The sequence below is a fragment of the Patella vulgata genome, chromosome 4 (genome assembly GCF_932274485.2).
Source record: "Patella vulgata chromosome 4, xgPatVulg1.2, whole genome shotgun sequence".
Lineage (NCBI taxonomy): Eukaryota > Metazoa > Mollusca > Gastropoda > Patellidae > Patella > Patella vulgata.
Window position 1 is genome coordinate 50,229,249 of NC_065882.2, and position 19,731 is coordinate 50,248,979.

The window sequence follows — 19,731 nt, forward strand, 5'->3', positions numbered from 1 at the left end:
ATCGCTGGTTAAGATTCTTGATATAATCCATATGACACGGGATACTGAATATGAAAGCTTTCACATCTCCCTGGCAGATCTAGTTATCAATAATTTTTTTTTTCATTTTGTCCACAAATCGGATTTCTCAGACTCTGAACCTTTGACCTATCCTCCATAAAATGGGTGGTGGATTTTATTCAGAACCTTTTACGAATACAAAGTCACCAAAAATTATAAACTAAAACATTGACCTACATAGCTGTAACTTTTTGACCTATTTTGCTAATCCTTTTTTCTTTGAGTACCCTGAAACATTTACTTCAAATCTGCTATTTTCGAATTTCGAAAATTACATCTTTGACATCTCATCCCAGAATTAAAAATCAACTTGAAGACTTCTTTAATATGAAATTTGGAATGTAAGTAGATCTGGTTGTTCCAGCTTCAATGGTGTCATTAGAAATTTTCCAACTTATCTCCCCTTGGAGAAATTAAGGATCGAAAGTACGTCAGATTACCTTGAAAAAAATTGATAAGAAACTACTGATGCGTACACATAATATGGAGTTTGTTGCTGGAACCTGAAGTGCCACCATCTGGAAAATGAAAAATCCCTAAGGTTTTTACGATATTTTACCTACAGAAAGGGGTGTTAACATTTTCTGAATCTTTGAAGGAATGCCTATAAATTGTAGAGAGCAGAATTTCGATTTGGTCAACTGATGGTCACAATTTTGAATTGAGTGTGAAAAATCCACATTAACGGCATTGAAAATAAACACAAAAGGATGCAGTTTGGGAAATTTGTATCCTATTTCCAAAATGAATACATTTCTGGATAGCCTGTATCAGGGTCATTTTTATACGCCCACATTAAAATGTGGTTGTATATTGTCGTCGCCCCCCCACCGTCGGTCCGGTGCCCACAATTGCTTGTGGACGCTCTAGAGGCTAAAGTTAATATTCAATTAACTTTAAATTAATACACAGTGTTTAATGGTCATGAGACGGAGAAGCCTATTGATTTTCAGTGATTTCTGGTAATTACTGCCAGAGTTATGGCCCTTGATCACTTTGAAAAATCTTCTGGACGCTCTAGAGGCCAAAGTTAATATCCGATTGAATTTAAATTTACACACAGTGTTTAAGGCCATGAGACGAAGAGTTATGGCCCTTGATCACTTCAAAAAATCTTGTAAATGCTCTAGAGGCTAGAGTTAATATCTGATTGATTTTAAATTTATACACAGTGTTTGAGGTCATGAGACGAAGAATCATATTTATTTTCAACGATTTCTGGTAATTACTGCCAAAGTTATGGCCCTTGATCACTTTGAAAAATCTTGTGACGCTCTAGAGGCTGAGTTATCATCAGATTGATGATATATATTGATTTTCAATGAATTTTTATGTCGTGAACAGCTAAATCCATGATGTTAAAAGTTTCTTATACTAAACGTTAGCATGGGGCAGAACTTTATAAAAACCAAACAAATTCTAATGGTTTTCTGATAATTACTGAATGAGTCGTTACTCTTAATCAGATTTTAATGTATTATAAATATTTCATTACCGAAAAAAAGTAAAAATATGCAATAACTCTTGTTGACTGTCTGGAAGATTTAGCTGCTGTGGGCATATGTTTCGTTGCCTGGCAACCAACCTATCTTTTTTGGTATTTGATTTCAAATTTGGACCTTTGACGTTTTTTGTGCCGACGGCTTGGAAATAATCAAAATATGCCGCCGTTTTGTGAATTCGTCTCCTATTTCCTTCCAAGAATGGAAACATTTAATCTGCTATTTCCAGTTTTTTGAAAATTACTTCATTGACATCTCATCCCAGAAGTAAAATCGAACATGACAACTTCTTTAATATTATCACGATTTTCATGAAACTTGGCATGTAAGTAGACCTGGTTGATCGAACTGCATTGATGTCTTTAGAAATGTTCTAACTTATTGCCCCTTGGAGAAATAAAGGATCAAAGTTTTAAAAAAAAGAAAAAAAAGTAGGTCAGATTGCCTTGATAATGTATTTCTGTATTAGCTAAGACACTACTGATGCGTACACATAATATGGAGTTTATTGATTGAACCGATCGTGCAACCATCTTAAAAGGTGAAAAAGGCTTTTGCGATATTTTACTTGCAGACATTTAAATTACATTTTCTGAATCCTTAAAGGAATGCCTAAAAAATGTTCAGAACAGAATTTGATTTTGGTCAACTGATGGTCACCTTTTTGAATTGAATATGAAAAAAGTGAAAAATCCACGTTAACGGGCATGAAAATAAACACAATATGCCATGGTTTGGATAATTCATCTCATGTTTCCGAAATGAATACATTACTGGATAGCCTGAATCAGGGTCGAATTTGGAGTATTTCAAAATTTAAAATTTCGCCTTTGACCTTTTTCATGCCCACCATTTTTTTTAGTTCTTTCCCACCATTTTCATTTTATTTTCTGATTCGTCCCATTTTTAAACGGCTTGATTGATTTTTCTGAAACTTCTGGAATGGGAAGTCAATGCAATTACAGCAATACAAGTTATTTCTCCTTGTTTTTCAGATTATTTTTTTTGCTACGGTGGAATGTTTCTCTCTATATTTAGGCTTATAACTTCGCAAGTTTTTGACCGCTTTTAATAATTATTTTTTCTTGTTGAGATTCTTTATATAACCCATGACATGTGACGGGAAGTGACCGTGAATATGAAAGCTTTCATATCTGTCTAGCAGATCAGTTATTATTATTATTATTATTAAGAATTTTTTATATTACACTATTTTCACAGAGTGCTCAAAAACATTTTACTAAAAACAAATGGTAAAAAACTCTACATAAAGGCAGGAGTTAAAAGGTCACAGATGTTTAAAGTAAAAACACCACAAGTGTTAAAAGTAAAAAGGTCACAAGTGTTGTAAAAAGGTCACAAATGTTAAGTAAAATGTAAATTGATACTAAACAATTGTTAATAAATAGGATACAGTTATAAAATGACACAAGCTTCTTTAAACAAATAAGTTTTAAAATTGATTTTGAAATTTGATGATGTATGGCTACAAAAACTATAATATTCTTTTTTATTTTATTCCAATTTAGTAGCACTCATTTATAGCATTAATCTTTGGTTTATTTGACTGAATTTATAGTATTCAGTTATCAACAAGAATCAGGGGCGGATTGGGGCGGGGAACCGGCCCGGGCTCCCATGTCTGAGCGGTCCCTTTTACTGACCATGGAGCCTGTACTGGGGGTCAGGGGGCTCTTCCCCGTGAAAATTTTGAAAAATAAACCCCAAATATGCGATTTGGTGGCATATCTGATTATAATCTCTGTCAAATAATAAATCTCATAAATCAATTAATTTAGGCCAAAACCCCAACCTGCAAGTACTTTACAACCATCAACCTGTGAAATTATCATATGGTCATATTATTAATTAATGATAGTATAAATTCTGAGACAATACTTAGCTATACACAAACAGCCTCTGAAGACCGTGATGCCTGCATGGGGACGGGGACTGAGATAACGTTTTTTTGCGCTGGGTCAAGGCTGTATAAAAGGTGGCCTTGACGAAGTGGGAGCGGACATGCATAGGTGTACGGGACACAATTCATTTTTATATGCCCACATTGAAATATGGACGTATATTGCCGTCGCCCCCGTCTGTCCGTCCGTCCATCGTCCACAATTTCTTGTGAACGCTCTAACGCAAAAAGTTATTATCCAATTGTTTTAAAATTGATATATGTTGTTTACATTAGTGAGATGAAGAATCCTATTTAATTTCAACAATTTCTGTTTATTACGTCTAGAGTTATGGCCCTTGTTTCACTTTGTTGAACCTTGTGAACGCTGTAACGCCAAAAGTTATCATCCGATCTTTCTGAAATTTATATGCATTATTTAGATTACTGAAACGAAGAAGCCTATTGAATTTCAACAATTTCTGTTTATTATGTCTAGAGTTATGGCCCTTGTTTCACTTTATTGAACGTTGTGAACTCTCTAACTCCCAAAGTTATCATCCAATCTTTCTGAAATTTACATGCATTATTTAAACTGGTGAAACGAAGAAACCTATTGAATTTCAGCAATTTCCGTTTATGGCCCTTGTTTCACTTTATTGAACCTTGTGAACGCTCCAATGTCAAAAGTTATCATCCGATCTTTCTGAAATTTATATGCATTATTTAGGTTAGTGAAACGAAGAAGCCAATTGAATTTCAGCAATTTCAGTTTATTACGTCTAGAGTTATGGTCCTTGTTTCACTTTATTGATCCTTGTGAACGCTACAACGCCAAAAGTTATCATTCGATCTTTGTTAAATTTATATGCATTATTTAGATTAGTGAAACGGAGAAGCCTATTGAATTTCAGCCATTTCCGTTTATTACGTCTAGAGTTATGGCCCTTGTTTCACTTTATTGATCCTTGTGACTGCTCTAACACAAAACGTTATATCCCGATCTTTGTGAAATTTATATGCATGATTTAAATTAGCGAAACAAAAAAGCCTATTGAATTTCAGCAATTTACATTAATTACTTCTAGAGTTATTGTCCTTGTTTCACTTTGTTTAACCTTGATAATGCTCGATTGATGATAGTTATCATCAGATATGTATGAAATTTATATGCATCATTTAAATTTGTGAAACAGGTCTATTGAATATCAGCAATTTCCGTCAATAATTTCTAGATTATTTGAACGTTTGAATGACAAAAGTGATCATGTGATCTTTATGAAATTTATATGCATTATTTAAATTAGTAAAACGAAAAAGCCTGTCAAATTTCAACAATTTCTGTAGATTACTTCCAGAGTTGAGACCCTTTTTTCAGTTTGTAGAACCTTGTAAACCCTCAAACGACAAAATTTATAATCTGATCTGTATGGAACTGTCTTGTAAAGACCCCCAATTACGTACAAAGGAATAAATATGCGACAACCCTTGACGACCGCTCGGACGATTTAGCTGCTGTGGGCGTATGTTTTGTTGCCTGGCAACCTATCTTTGAATTTCCCGCAATTTGAGACCATTCCCGACATCCCAATTCTGTAATTTCATCTCTGAAAATAACGAGTTAATAAAAATGTCAAGGAATGTATAACACCAGCCTCAGGAAATCGTCTCACACTCATATTCAGCCAGCAGACCAGCTATCATCAAATTTTGCTGAGGCCTTAAAATTGAATTTTTTTTAGAGTTACGAACCATCGGCAGACGTTTCTGGCGTATCCCCACAAACAGGGTGCAGGCGACTTAATAATTAGTAAATTTGCAGGCGACAGTGTCGGGTGAATCCGATGAAATTTTCGGATGAAATTCGGAATCCCCATTGCAGGATTCCGAATTTCGGCCCACACCCAGTCTATTATACCAGCCCATTCAAAACTCCAGTGATGGCGTGGTAGCCCGTTAAAGCCACCGGCCACATACAACATGATCATCATTGCTCCATGGCCAGTCCAATACCCCCCCCCCCCCCATATAATGTTCAGCAGAAAAAAGGTTTTTTAGACGAATTGGACAAAATTATCTTTTTCATTTTTTGTCTGACCGGCCCAATCCACCCCTGACAAGAATATAAGAGAAATCAATATTATTTTATAATCTTTATAAAAAAAATATTGTATACATTATTGGGATTGAACATATGAAGTAATTTCAATAATTTCTCTAATAAAAAATCCTTTGACATAAAAGTTTGTTATTTCCTCCATTTTTTTACGACATTTTAATGTTCAGCTATCATCCACATACTGGTAATAGACATCACAGTTTTCTTTATTATCATTATAAGAAATGTTATACTGTATTGGATTTCCTTTTAATACAAAAGCTCGTGCTTACCCTTAGGAGATACAGATATTGAAAATTCTAATTTTAGACAAGTTTGAAGAATAATAATTGACTGTTCCATGTTTCTCAACCTTTCAGTAAACTGAAGTAAAAGTGGTCACCAGGGTTGGAAACTTTCTCACTGTCAACATCTTTATCATTTCAGTTGTTTATAACACCTAACTTCAGTGGCTAAATTTATGCTATAGATCCATCTGTCTTATCCTTGATTGATTTTGCGGGGATCACGTGGCTAAGTGGGTAAGACGCTAGCTTGCTAGCCTGGAGGTCGGATGTTCGATCCCTGCATTGGCCGAGAAAGTTCATCCAGATTTTCCGGCGTGGTTCTCCCTTGTCAGTGATGCAGGACGGAGGGGCTGACAAGGAAAGCTGTCTAGTCGTTCGGATGGGACGAAAAACCGAGGTCCCGTGTACACATTGGCGTGCACGTAAAAGATCCCTTGGCAGTTGGAATTCGATATAAGAGTAGGCCGTAGTGCCGCTGTCCGGGCAAAATTTCCCTCATAGCACACTGAATGGCGTATGCCCGTCTTCATTAGCCCAGGTTAGGAGCAGAACAGTAGGACGTTAAACTCCATTTCATTTCATTTCATTTGATTGATTTTGCATTCTTTTTAAATGTTTTTCTTTTAATGCTAGATAATTGGAAGATGTGTTAGAGAGAGATTATTAGATAGTAAATATATAGAAAGTATGATAGGACAAGATGTACAAGAAGAAACCTATAAATTACTTACTGTCTTAGCTGACTGTATCTACAGTGTTCTTATATATGGTAGAGGTTAGTTAACAATAAATAATATTAATAAGTTAAAATTTGAAACTTTTAAAGGGATATTGTCAAATTTGGTGACCTAAATTTTACTCAAAATATTGAATCTTTCAAAAGTTATCTGCAAATAATTTCATTTGTATATGCTTCACACTCATGCCATGAGCCAGTATTGAAAATAAATATTGCTAAACAAAGTTACCATGATTAAAAAGACAAAATGTGGTTTTTTTTCTAATTAAAGCCAAATCATCTATTAGTACACCAAAGATGGCGTCTCAGTTTGTGAAGGCTAATAAGGAATGGTTAACCAGTAAAATACAGTTAATAGCTGTTCATTTATCAAATGAGTAAGTATAGCATAGCATAACTATTTTACTTCTAATGTGAGGACAAGACTACACCATGCCAGCACTTATCTTCATTCTTTTTTTTCCCCCATCTTTCGAAGAATTCAGGGTATTATAATGATGGGTTCATTGTACAAATAATTGATATTTTGGGGAAATATTTTTGGCCCCTTAAACCTTTAACTAGCTTACATCCACCTAAAGTATTTTGCTATCTATTTATATCAACGAAACAAATTGCTATAACCAACAGTCATTTCAGTGATAAATATGAACAGGGATGATATCATCAAAAACACGGATTTATGACAAGTCACAATAGTTGGTGTTGTTGTACCCATTTCACCATGCTAAAACATACTTTTTATACGCCCACATTTTCATGTGAAACTTCCAATCAATAGAAATAGGAAACACAAACTAAATACAAACGGTTTAATGGGATCAATTTTGACAGACTGCCATGGGAACTCTGTTTGTGACATATGCTAACATTTATATGTCATACTGGATGAAAACCTACTATGAACCATTACCTAATAAACCAGATATTTCATGCAGTTTCATCGATGATATTTGGGCTTTATCTTCTCTCCCACTAGAAGAATGTAAAAATTTTGTTTCAAAATTAAACCGACAACATCCAAAGATCAAATTTACTGTAGATATAAATAGCAACTCAGTTAATTTCCTAGATGTAAAAGTTGTCAAAGAAAAAGAAAAGTTAGAGACAAATCTATATTCCAAGAAAACAGATTGCCATCATTATCTTCCTCCATATTCCTGGTATATCAAGGTTGTGGACCCTCTAGAGGTCATAATTTTCATCCGATTTTGATGAAACTTGCAATGTTTAGCTTGTGGATTCTCTAGAGGTCACAATTTTTTTTTCCGAATTTAAAAACCATTTAGATATATTATTATTCGAATTTCAGGAAAATCAAAATGAAACTGCCCGACAAAATGGCCGTTCTTTGTTTGCAAATTGTGTATAAGTATTAAGTATGTAATACAAAGGTTATGGACCCTGTAGAGGTCACAATTTTTATCCGATTTTGATGAAACTGAAAACATAACTTTATATTCCAAAAATCTCAGTCCCTTTTGATATTTGCGCATTTCAGACCATAACTTATTGTACAAAAAAAATCAGATTTTGTTGTGTTGTTCATGTAAATGTTTTCATTACTGACAAAAAGAAAATATATATGTGACAACCTTTGCTGACTGCCCAGACGACTTAGCTGTTGTGGGCTGTATGTTTCATTGCCTGACAAGTGACAACCTGTCTTTAGTGTCTAGTAAAAGCTTTTAACTGACAAAATAAAAAATTGACTACCCTTGTTGACTTGCTGGATGACTTAGCTGCTGTGAGTGTATGCTCCGTTGCCTAGCAACCTATCTTTGTTAGAGGAAATATCAAGAGTTAAAAGTATCTTATGTTAAAAGAGAGATAATTGGATATTAAAGAGATTGCAATTTTAAAAAAATCAATCATGTTTTCTTAAAGTTGAAAAACATGATGTAGAATTGAATATACTGTTCAGGAAGGAAAGTAGGGATAACTCAATTACAATATTTGTTTGTTCCATTTTTTTTATTAAAAATAAATCAGTTGTTTGTATTGTATTATATGTTTTGCAGTTTATTTAGTGTACCTGATACAGATATATTAGAAGGAGCAACAAGTAATTTTGCAGATCATATATTTACAGCTACTGTAGCCAGTATACTTAATGATTCTAATGGTATCTATTTTGGCTATATTTCTTGATCTCATGATATTTAGCATAACTTATTACTTTACATGAATTTTATTATATTAATCTTACATTAAAACATCACAAAAATATTGGTTATTCAGAATGGGTATACAGTGGTGTGATCATTTTAAAGTATTGAAATGCTTGAAATGTGGTTTTATGTCAGATTGAATATACTTTAATGCATTTTCAGGCATTTATAAGTCGTTTATTCCTTGTATATATTATGTATGTTAGTCTTTTTGTTTTCTCTCACAACAGATTACATATCATTTCTTCAATTATCTTGTTGACTTCATCAATGTACACACAAAGATGTTTGGTGGAAGTCACATTTGGATGATTATTGAGAAAATATGCTGATGAGACTCCAAATTCTAAAATTCTGAATAAAAAAACAATATTTATTTTTGTGTTTAGGCTATGAAAATCTGGTGATGACATATAATTTAATCAAGAGAAACTGGACTTGGGTTGAAGAGCAACTGGATATCAAATTATCATTAAAAAATACTGAGCAAACCAAGACTACTGCTTTCCAGCTAGATCTGACACCAGTTAAAGATGAGAAGTTTATCCCACAGAAAGAGTTCATTCGTATTGGAGATTCTGAATTCAGTCAGGTAACTTTAAACTCAGATCATTAGTCAACACAAAGGTAAAATCTGTTGAACCTAAACTCTTAAAAGGGAAGTCTACAATTCTGACAGATACAGGACATAATATTTACTTTTATATCTCCTTTACGGGCTGTCGGAAAATGTGTGTGCTTTCTGTTTTACAAAATCACTACTTATACTCAAGAGCATTGTTTAAAAATTGTTGTTCATTTTAGTAATGAATGCATGGTTACTAGACCCAAACCATTCGATGGGTGTATCTTCTGTGTCAGTTGCTCAATTTAATTCATACACATTATTGTGTTCATTTCAGGAGGCTCTGATGTCTTTTCCATTTAACTGGAACCATATGTTACAGAGTGATCTCGGTCTTAGTGAAAATGGGTTTTCATCACTTTTGTATAACAGACATGAAATGCAAGATGGAGCCTATTTAGAGGAAAATGAAAAACGCCCTGTAGAGATTCTCAGATCGATATTTGAGAGGGATTCTTCTGATATGAATTGAACCATGTACTTCAAGATATGCATTTATCTCTCATTGTTGTTTATTTTCCCCATAGGTCACACAAATAATGAGTAGGGGAGTGGAGACAAAATTATTTATCTGATTTCTGTGTAGCAAGCAGCTTATCGAATCATAGTCTTGAAGTACAGTGGTATCAGTAACATGGACAAAAATTGCCGAATTTATTTAGAATTGGTCATTCTTGTATCAGTAATTGCCCCAACTGACCTTAATAACAAATAGTATTTATTGGCAAGTTGCCCAGGGGCAGAGTTATTTTTATATGCGCATGTATATCTACTTATCGTAAACACAGTTTTGACAATTTTGTAATGATTTCCTCATCTATTACAACACTGATTTTTTTGTGGTCTATGTGTATGTAAAATTAATTGGTTTGGTACTTAGCTTTTTTAAATCTTTAAGCTATTTTGCTTTGGCAGATTTATTCAGAATTATATAGATGTTATAAGAAATAAAATGGGGTTTAACATCTTACTTTTCTGCACCAACCAGGCTAATGAAGACAGTGTCTTTTAGAATCTTTTTACCCAATCACTTTTATGTTCAGTATATTGTCATGATGTGATGTTATTTAACTTATTTTTGTAAAGACTGGTTGGTTATGTTTGCAAAGGTTTTACCAATAATTTTTTTTTCTGTTCTTTTGGTGCCAAATACTCATATAAATTATTTTCTGCAAAATTTCTTTGTTTGTCTTTTCATTTTCAAAACATGTACCATTTACTTTTGATTTCTGATCAAAATTTCACATGTTATATAATGTGGTAAATAAAATCATTGAACACGAAAACCAGATCATTAGTAGTTCTATGAGATTTGTAACCGCTTGACACTGTGAATTATAAATACAGAGCATTAAATATTACTTTCATGATACTAGAATTAAAAGTAAATTAATGCTTTTGATAAAAACAAAACTATTATCTTTACAATTTTAAACTCCACTGTGTTGTAAGTTTTATGGATAGTTTTCCAAAAAATTCAACATAAGGTACACGCCCGTAATATTTTGACATAAACTCAATATTTCCTATTATACGATAATTTACAAGAAATAATCTTATTGTTGAAAAGCCTGTGCTTTATGTATGATTCAGTGGTGTAAAGAATTACATATAGCTTAAACTGATGAATTTTAAAAAAAAATGTAAAAGTTAAGAGGCCATAAAATGAAATTAAAATAGGTTATTACATTTTAAGACGTATCCACTTAGTTAATCAAAATGCAGACTTAACTTGACAAGTAATGAACAGTAATTGTATTCCATAGAATTGTTACCTGTATTCTCCAGTTCAATTACTAAATGCCATTGAAACAATATATACTCTTCAAAAAAAGTAGGGGATATTCAGAAACAATAAAAAAAACTGCGGAAATGCACTGCTGTTTTTATTAGAGGTAACCAGTGTATGTTAATAACAGGCCAATTGCCTACACATGAACATAAAAAGTTCATATGGGCGGCTTATCTGACGGCCCCATTTCACTCGCAAAGAGATATATTGTCAAAAGTGAAAATGGACGTTTTTGATTTTTGTCTTAATAATGAGTAATTGCTCCACCAATCCTCAGATATTCAGCAATTCATCGTGGCATGCTCCTAATCAACTGTCCATTCACGATTTGGGGCAATCTGACCCACTCCTCTTGCACTGCCACGGCCAATTTTTGCAGTGTTGTCGGTTGACGACGACGAACACGTCTCCCGATCAAATTAAACGTAACACACTAAAGCAAAGATACGCTAAACAGTAAATCTTATGCAAGAACTGATAGGAAAGCAAACATGGATAGGATAAACCAGCAAGCGGCAGTTTTCATCAACTCTTCCTTGAAGTGTCAAATTTGACAATGAACCCCTCCCACGTGTATGGCGCTATTGCGTGTCGCACATGCAGCTCAGTGGTTCTGTTGGGGAGATAAGTTCTTCATCTGTGAATATACTCTCAAAGCATGTCAAGTGTCCATGACTATTTATCATATCACAACCTGCATAGGTATTTGCATTTCAATATCCACTACTTTTTATGAAGAGTATATATAATTCTTCAATGTACATGGCTGGTTAATGTCATTGACTTTTAGGTAAATATGACACCTTAATTCTGTTGTAAATGAAGAAACCAAAATTGTAAAATCATTTAAGGAGATAATCTAAAATGTCTGGTAGAGCACATACAGGCAGATCATTATGTTGAGCAGGTGAGATTTAATTTTCACAATTTAAGAGACAAAACTGTTCAAACCATTTTTTTTGTTTGTATATTCAGATACCATGTTTTGTTTCCTCTGAAGCATTATATTATTATCATTGTGCAACCAATAACTGTTCAATTTTCTTTTTTATTATTTATTTATTTACACTAGTTAGTAATTTGATCATTTTGTAAAAGTGTCGAGACATTGCTGCTGTGTGGGCTTATTTCCAGGCTTTGCATAGCTATTTTTCATGAGACCAAGTGATCTACACCAGGTTCTTCACAATTTGGCTAGTTTATTTGCAGATGATACATACTGCACTAGGATGTAACAAACAGTCAGTCAGTTTGTGAGATACAACATCCCTCAACCATGACATGTCAAATCTCAATTCTGGGGCGAATAATTGGCTTTTAAATTTTAATCCAAACCGAACAAAAGTTGTTGTATTTAGTTCTAAAATATAACCTTACATGTATATCTATTGTTGGGATCTCAAGTCATTTTATACTTAAAACAGTTCAATCACTCAAATTATACAAATTATACATGACTATATAGAATAATCCTATTGAACATAATGTATTTAAGTGATGATGTGGATTGTTTTCTCTTCTTTTTTTTTATTGAAAGCTACTTTGATACGATTTATAGTTTATTTATTACCTCGTATGTATCTACGTATTTAAATTATACTATATTTATTGGTTTGCTGTCTTGCTTAAATTGTAATGACAATGATTATAAAGATATGTATGGAAAGGGCTACTTTCAGTTTTTGAAACTTGCACCTGATCCTTTTGATGTTTATCAATAAAATATGTTTAAATTAAACCAAGTAAGCCCCCCCCCCCACGTGACACCCGGGAAACCTCAGCAGGCTCCAGTACCCTACATCTACCCTCGGCTGTATCAACGGCGTTGCCCATGACCACGACTTTGAAGAATGCTTTATCATACAAAGATTTCATAGTATGAAGCTGCTTTTCTTTCATTCAAGTATCCGATTTTCTTTAGACAAGGAAAAGTTTGCACTGAAAATTCTACACACTCTTCGAACGACGCAATTGTTAGAACTTCTTTCTAAAAGCGGCAAGTTTACTTAAAGATGTGCACAAACTGGTGATTTGATGATATATTTGGACTAAATACATATTCAAAATAATTAATTTATCATAATTTTGCTTCAAATCCTTCTCAAAACATTGCAATTGTCAGGGAATAGCCGGCTATAAAAAATCGATCAAAAGAGGTCATGTTTGTGTCACGTGACACAACGAGTTCGCGGTCGGAGGAGAATTCATTGCATACACAAGACGATGTTGCCTTTATCGCTGACTATTTATTACAAATATCGCAGCCTAATTAAATTCTCGGATTCTCCACTGCCCGCGTCTTTTTCTGTGATTCTGTGTACATCAAGCGCTCAATCTCTGCGTGTAACCTGCGACGTCACGCGTGCACACTCCTAATCGTCGGGCTGTCGATTAGGGAAACCCGTACATTTTTTTCCTGTAGGCCCCTATGTGCTCCATGAGTGTTTTTCATGGAATCCATTATTTTTCTAGTAAGATTGGATATTTCTACTTTCCATATATACCAAAATTGCCATACTTTTATTGGAAATAACCACCCGATAAATACTTTTCTGGGAACGTAGTAAGTTTATCAACATGTAGGCCTACATCAAGCGCTCAATCTCCGTGTGTAACCTGCGACGTCCCGCGTGCACACTCCTAATCGTCGGGCTGTCGATTAGGGAAACCCGTACATTTTTTTCCTGTAGGCCCCTATGTGCTCCATGAGTGTTTTTCAGGGAATCCATTATTTTTCTAGTAAGATTGGATATTTCTACTTTCCATATATATAAAAATTGCCATACTTTTATTGGAAATAACCACCCGATAAATACTTTTCTGGGAACGTAGCTTTAATAGGTAAACCGGTGCCGCAGCGCAGTTGTATAGGCGTAGGTACATATCACTTGCTGTCATACAGCCAAGCCTAGATGTAGGGTACCGGAATCCGCCGAGGTTTGTCGAGTGCCCCCCGTGAGACAAATTCCCCTCAGGACCAGTCCCCAAAAAATTAAAAGCTCAGTTATATACCAGTTAAGCCCAGTACACATGCCAACATTTTCGGTCACATGTTGTCCAAATGTTGCCGAAATAAAGATGAGCAATTTTGTCGCCTTGATGCTAATAATGTTGCCGAGTTTTATCCAATCAGAAATGGGTCATAAATCACATGATCTACCTGGAGTCAAGCAAAGGTTGTTAAGTTGCCCAAGGACAGATCTTTATAATATCATTTCAAGCTCTGCACCTGGCATAATTATAGGGTCAGAGACACACACAGATAGCGATTTTCATAACGCAGAATTGTTACCACCAAACATTCCAGATGAACATAAATACCAAATTTTAATATTTAGGAAAGAACTGGAGGCGTAATGATCATGGTCCGTCCTGAATTACCAGCCGAGGAATGTTTAGATCCAGACTCAAATTGTGAAATAAAATGGGCCAAAGTAAAATTCCATGAAAAACTGAAATATAACGTATATATATAGTCAACATAACCATAAAAGCCTCAAGAGTTTTAGGATTCCTGAAACGTTATCTTAAACATTGCCCAAAAAGCGTGAAAGAACGTGCCTACCAAACAAATGTGGGCGTATCTTGTTTGGCACCCATTTAGGACAGAGATCTATTCTCGAGGGATGAAGTAGATTGATCTCTGGGTGCAGAATGATGTCAACTCTCACAAAACAGGCGGAATTGACAGACAGGCCTCGCGATTGTCCAATGTCTTATCCTTTTGTTCACGAGAATTTGCTCCCATTTGCCATGATATTGACTTAAATTTTCAGGCTCAGTCCCAATTCGAACTCAACCAACATTACGATGTAACAGTGATATATTCAAACGTTTTTTTTTTTAAATCGGATAATAATTGTGACCTCTAGAGGGACCATAAGCTAAAAACGCGATTTTTCGTAAAAGCAGGGGCCAAAATTCAGGAAGTTACGGTCCGATATGCACGAATATCGAAAGAAACCTAGATCATTGAGTTATATAAACATGCATTTCAAGTTTCATCAAAATCAGATGAAAATTGTGGCCTCTAGAGTATCCACAAGCTAAAAATGTGATTTTTCGTACAATCACGGGCCATAATCCATGAAGTTATCGTCCGATACATGCCAATATCGAAAAAAACCGAGATCTTTGGGAGATAGACCTATATTTCAAATTTCGTCAAATTGGATAAAAATTGTGACCTGTAGAGTGTCCACAAACGAACGGAGAGGGGCGGCGACAGTATATGTCCACATGAAAATATGGGTACCGGTATAAAAATTAGTATACTGTTTAGTAATGCGTTTCGACTTCGTTTCACACCTGTCATACACACAAAGACTAAATAAACTTTTTTTCAATTTTTTTTAAAATGAAAGCAATATAAACACTCAACAAAATTCACGAAGTATACTAAGTGTTTTTGACTACAATCGTCGATTTATGACTTAAAATGTCGGTCAACTAGCTCAGTATCTGTTCTCAACAGAGCTAACTGTAGACAGACAGCCTCTCTGTACACGCGGCCAACATTTTCGGAAACATCTCGGCAACACACCTGGGCAACACAAATTTAGCCCTGTATACACACTGCAACAGTTCGACAACATGTTCAACTTCAACTTTAGTGAAATACGCCACAAAATCCCCTGTTGCCTGTTGGACATGACGTGAAGGTGCTGGGTGAACTGTACATGCGTGAGGTCGGATGTTCCCCCTTAACGTGTATGTACACTATACATTTAATGACTCGGGTTACACACCCACAGTCGACTGTAATGCTTCCTTAAAGCTGTCGAGTGAGTTCAACTGGAGAACTTGGTCCGGTAAGCGGTTCCAATGAGCGATTACGCGTGGGAAAAATGAGTGTTGATATGCGTTAATTTTACAGTGGTATGGTATTAACTTTCTGCTGGGGCGAACTGATGGATCTGGTAGTATAGATGTTGGTACTACTACCAGCTTATGCATAACTTTGTACCTAAGTACTAAGTCCGAATGTTGTCTGCGTTGTTCCAGGGATGGCCAGTTCAGCTGTTGTATCATGAGTGTAAAACTACTAGGGTTCTGATAATTATATGGCTTGCTAAGTACGAATCTAGCTGCATTACGTTGGGTCAGTTCTATTTGTTTCACTTGTGTTTTCTGCTGCGGGTTCCAAATTCATGAACTATGCTCAAGTTTAGGCCGTACTAATGTTTGGTTTGCACGTTCTTTCACGCTTTTTGGACAATGTTTAAGATTACGTTTCAGGAATCCTAAAACTCTTGAGGCTTTTGTGGTTATGTTGTCTATATGTAAGTTATATTTCAGTTTTTCATGGAGTTATACTCCTAGATATGGATGGTTTTTGACGACCTCCAACGATATTTCTTCCATTTTGTAATCAAAATGGGAACCTTTCCTCTTTGTTGATATATTCATGACTGCACATTTGTTAATATTGAACTGCATCTGCCAGGTGTTACTCCATTCTACCAGGGTGTTCGAATCTTTTTGAAGTAGTAAGTGGTCTTCTGGAGATGTTATGGGGATATAAATTACACAGTCATCCGCAAATAGGCGTATTTTAGAGGAGGATATATTAGACGCAATGTCGTTTATAAACAGTAAAAATAGCGTGGGCCCGAGCACTGTGCCCTGTGGGGCGCCAGATGTGACATGGGATAAGTTGGATGTTTCGCCGTCTATCACCACTTGTTGTAGGCGTCCTCCGAGGAAGCTGCTAACCCATGACAAGGTATTGTTACGAATCCCGTAGTATGACATCTTCTCCGCCAATCTGCGATGTGGTACCTTGTCGAAGGCTTTCGCAAAATCGAGTATCGCCATATCCACCTACTTCAATTTAAATTCGGTATTTGTGGCTCTGCATTAAATCTTTTAGAGAGCTATCTTGTGGGTAGAAAACAGTGTATTTTAGTTAATTGCAAATCGTCGTCTGAATCTGTTTTGTCATCTGGGGTTCCCTAAGGTTCTGTTCTTGGTCCGATTTTATTTACCCTCTATACGTCACCATTAGGAGATATTGTCAGAAAATATGGTCTCAGCTTTCATCTGTATGCCGATGATACTCAATTATATATTTCATTTACACCTAATTGTCCATCTTCTTTCAATTTATCAAAATTGCAACTTGAGAACTGTATTAGTGGAATTAGAAAATGGATGTCAAAGAACTTTCTAAAATTGAATGATGATAAAACCGAATATTTGTTATTAGGCTCAAGGCATCAATTAAGTAAATCTGCACAAGATAACACCCCTGATGTAATTGGTAATTGTGATATATTTTCATCTTATTCTGCTCGTAATATTGGCGCTATCTTTGATAGTTTTATGCTTATGGGAGCTCAAGTAAATAATATTTGTAAATTGTGCTATTTTAATATTAGAAATATAGGTAAAATACGTAAATGTGTAACTGTAGAGGCCACTAAGTCACTTGTTAATTCTCTGGTCACTTCTTGATTAGATAACTTTAATTCACTTTTAGTTGGTTTACCTTTAAAGCTTATAGATAAATTACAAAAAGTACAGAATACTGCGGCTAGACTTGTTACTTTAACTAAGAAATGTGACCACATAACTCCTGTTTTATATAATTTACACTGGTTACCTGTTAAATATCGAATTGATTTTAAGATTTTATTACTTACTTTTAAATGTATAAATAATTTAGCTCCTGTTTACCTCTCAGATCTTTTAGAACTTTATACACCTGGCCGAACATTACGTACATCAGATAAACTACTTTTAAAGCCCAAAACTGTTCAACTAGTCTCTTATGGTCAGCGCACTTTTAGTTATCAAGCACCTGTTTTATGGAATAATCTACCATTTAGTTTAAGATGTTGTACATCTCTATATTCTTTTAAAAAACAACTTAAAATACATTTATTTAATCAGGCCTTTAACTGACTCTGTATACAATCGTTAACATGCCCATAATCTTGTTGTTTATGTGTGATTTACATTGTCACTTTGTAAAGTGCCTCTGAACATGTTATATGAAAGGGTGCACTATAAATATGCTGTAATAATAATAATAATAATAATATCGGGAGATCTCGTCTGTCGAGAGAAGGAGTTGTGACTCGCATGATCGTTTTGAGCGGAACCTATATTGGTTTTCATGTAGAATGTTGTTGGTATCAAGGTGGTACGTGATCTGTGAAACTACTATGTTCTAGCATCTTTGATACTACTGCAGTGAGACTCACCGGTCTATAATTAGCCGGTTTGGTTCTATCACCTTTCTTAAATATTAGGACTATCTTGGCCTGTTTCCAGTCCTTAGGTATTTCATGGGTATCTATAGATCGCTGATATAGGTCTTGCAAGATTGGTGTTATTTCGATCGAAGTTTCTTTTAATGCTATAATAGGCAACTTATCAGGGCCACTTGCCTTTTTCGGTACGATAAAAAAAAAAACAGTCTCGATTATCCAGTTTTTTATTTAATCATCCCTGAGCGTTGAACAGCAGATCGAATTCAAATCCAGTGACAATCCAACACATAAGATGGTCTTTTCTTGTTAATAATGTCTAATTAATTAATAGTTTATATAGCATTTCAGGCCTAAAGAAAGACCTGCAATAGGCCGATTTAGCTCTTGCATAATGGATGTTTAATAACAAAATCATTAAAAATCATATTATGACATGAACTTTATGTCAACTTGAATACTGCTTTCCAGCGAGATAATGATTGGCGAACAACTAAATAGGCAATACGATGTATGTTCTATGGGGACGCCCAGTGTTATAGTCAGTGTTTTTTGTTGACATTCATTATGGGGTGGGATTGTGGATGGCGTTCTAGATTTGGAACCGTTCCCTTCTTTTCTCAGCTTCTAGATCGATCCACTACTGTTTGTTCTGAACATGTCATTGTTCTCGTCTTGGAATTAATACAATACACGTATTCCGTAACCCCTTCGCAGTTCATAGAAGGAAACGCTAATCGCTTGGTACCTCATAAATAAAATCACGTACTGTAAGTATTGTTTAGTTTGAATTACATCATACAGGTAATAGGGTCACAATATAATATCTTCACGTTTTTATTCCAAGCAAAAAGCCATTATACTAATGGATACGTGTGAAATATGAGACACGTCAACTAGTTAAAGAGACAATAACACTCTTGCTGGCTTGACAGCTCCATAAAATAAATAATAGCCTTATTCTAAGTATTATATTTTTATGTGTCCTACCTGATGTGTAAATTATCCATTACATCCTATTTTACTTGACAAGAGGGTTCGAAAATATTTTTAAATCTAAGTCACATTTGAAAAGTTTTACGTTAGGCTTTTCAAATCATTTAGTTGAATTTTTCCAATTTTTTAAATTAGGTGTGTTAAGATGAAATTTGTATCATCAATTAATTGGAATATTGTAAAATAGTACAATTTGTTGACTATAATAAAGATTGGGACATATTATTCAGTTATAACAAGAGTGGTATACATTGAGCCTTTAATATAAAACGGAAAATAACCACCAGTTTATATATATATATATTATCGACGGTTGAAAGTCCGCT

At 34.7% G+C, this 19,731-nt stretch overlaps 1 protein-coding gene across 1 annotated transcript in view; it reads left to right on the forward strand.

Annotated features, from left to right (window-relative positions):
• LOC126817419 (uncharacterized protein KIAA0825) overlaps nucleotides 1-11,162 on the forward strand; it is a 58,572-nt gene extending 47,410 nt beyond the window's left edge. The window contains exons 19-23 of the mRNA XM_050544381.2: nucleotides 6,502-6,643; nucleotides 6,879-6,984; nucleotides 8,629-8,732; nucleotides 9,168-9,370; nucleotides 9,681-11,162. Of these exons, the coding sequence (XP_050400338.1) occupies nucleotides 6,502-6,643; nucleotides 6,879-6,984; nucleotides 8,629-8,732; nucleotides 9,168-9,370; nucleotides 9,681-9,875 (750 nt within the window). The 3' untranslated portion in view covers nucleotides 9,876-11,162. The remainder of the gene's footprint in view (nucleotides 1-6,501; nucleotides 6,644-6,878; nucleotides 6,985-8,628; nucleotides 8,733-9,167; nucleotides 9,371-9,680) is intronic.
• Nucleotides 11,163-19,731: the final 8,569 nt, after the last annotated feature.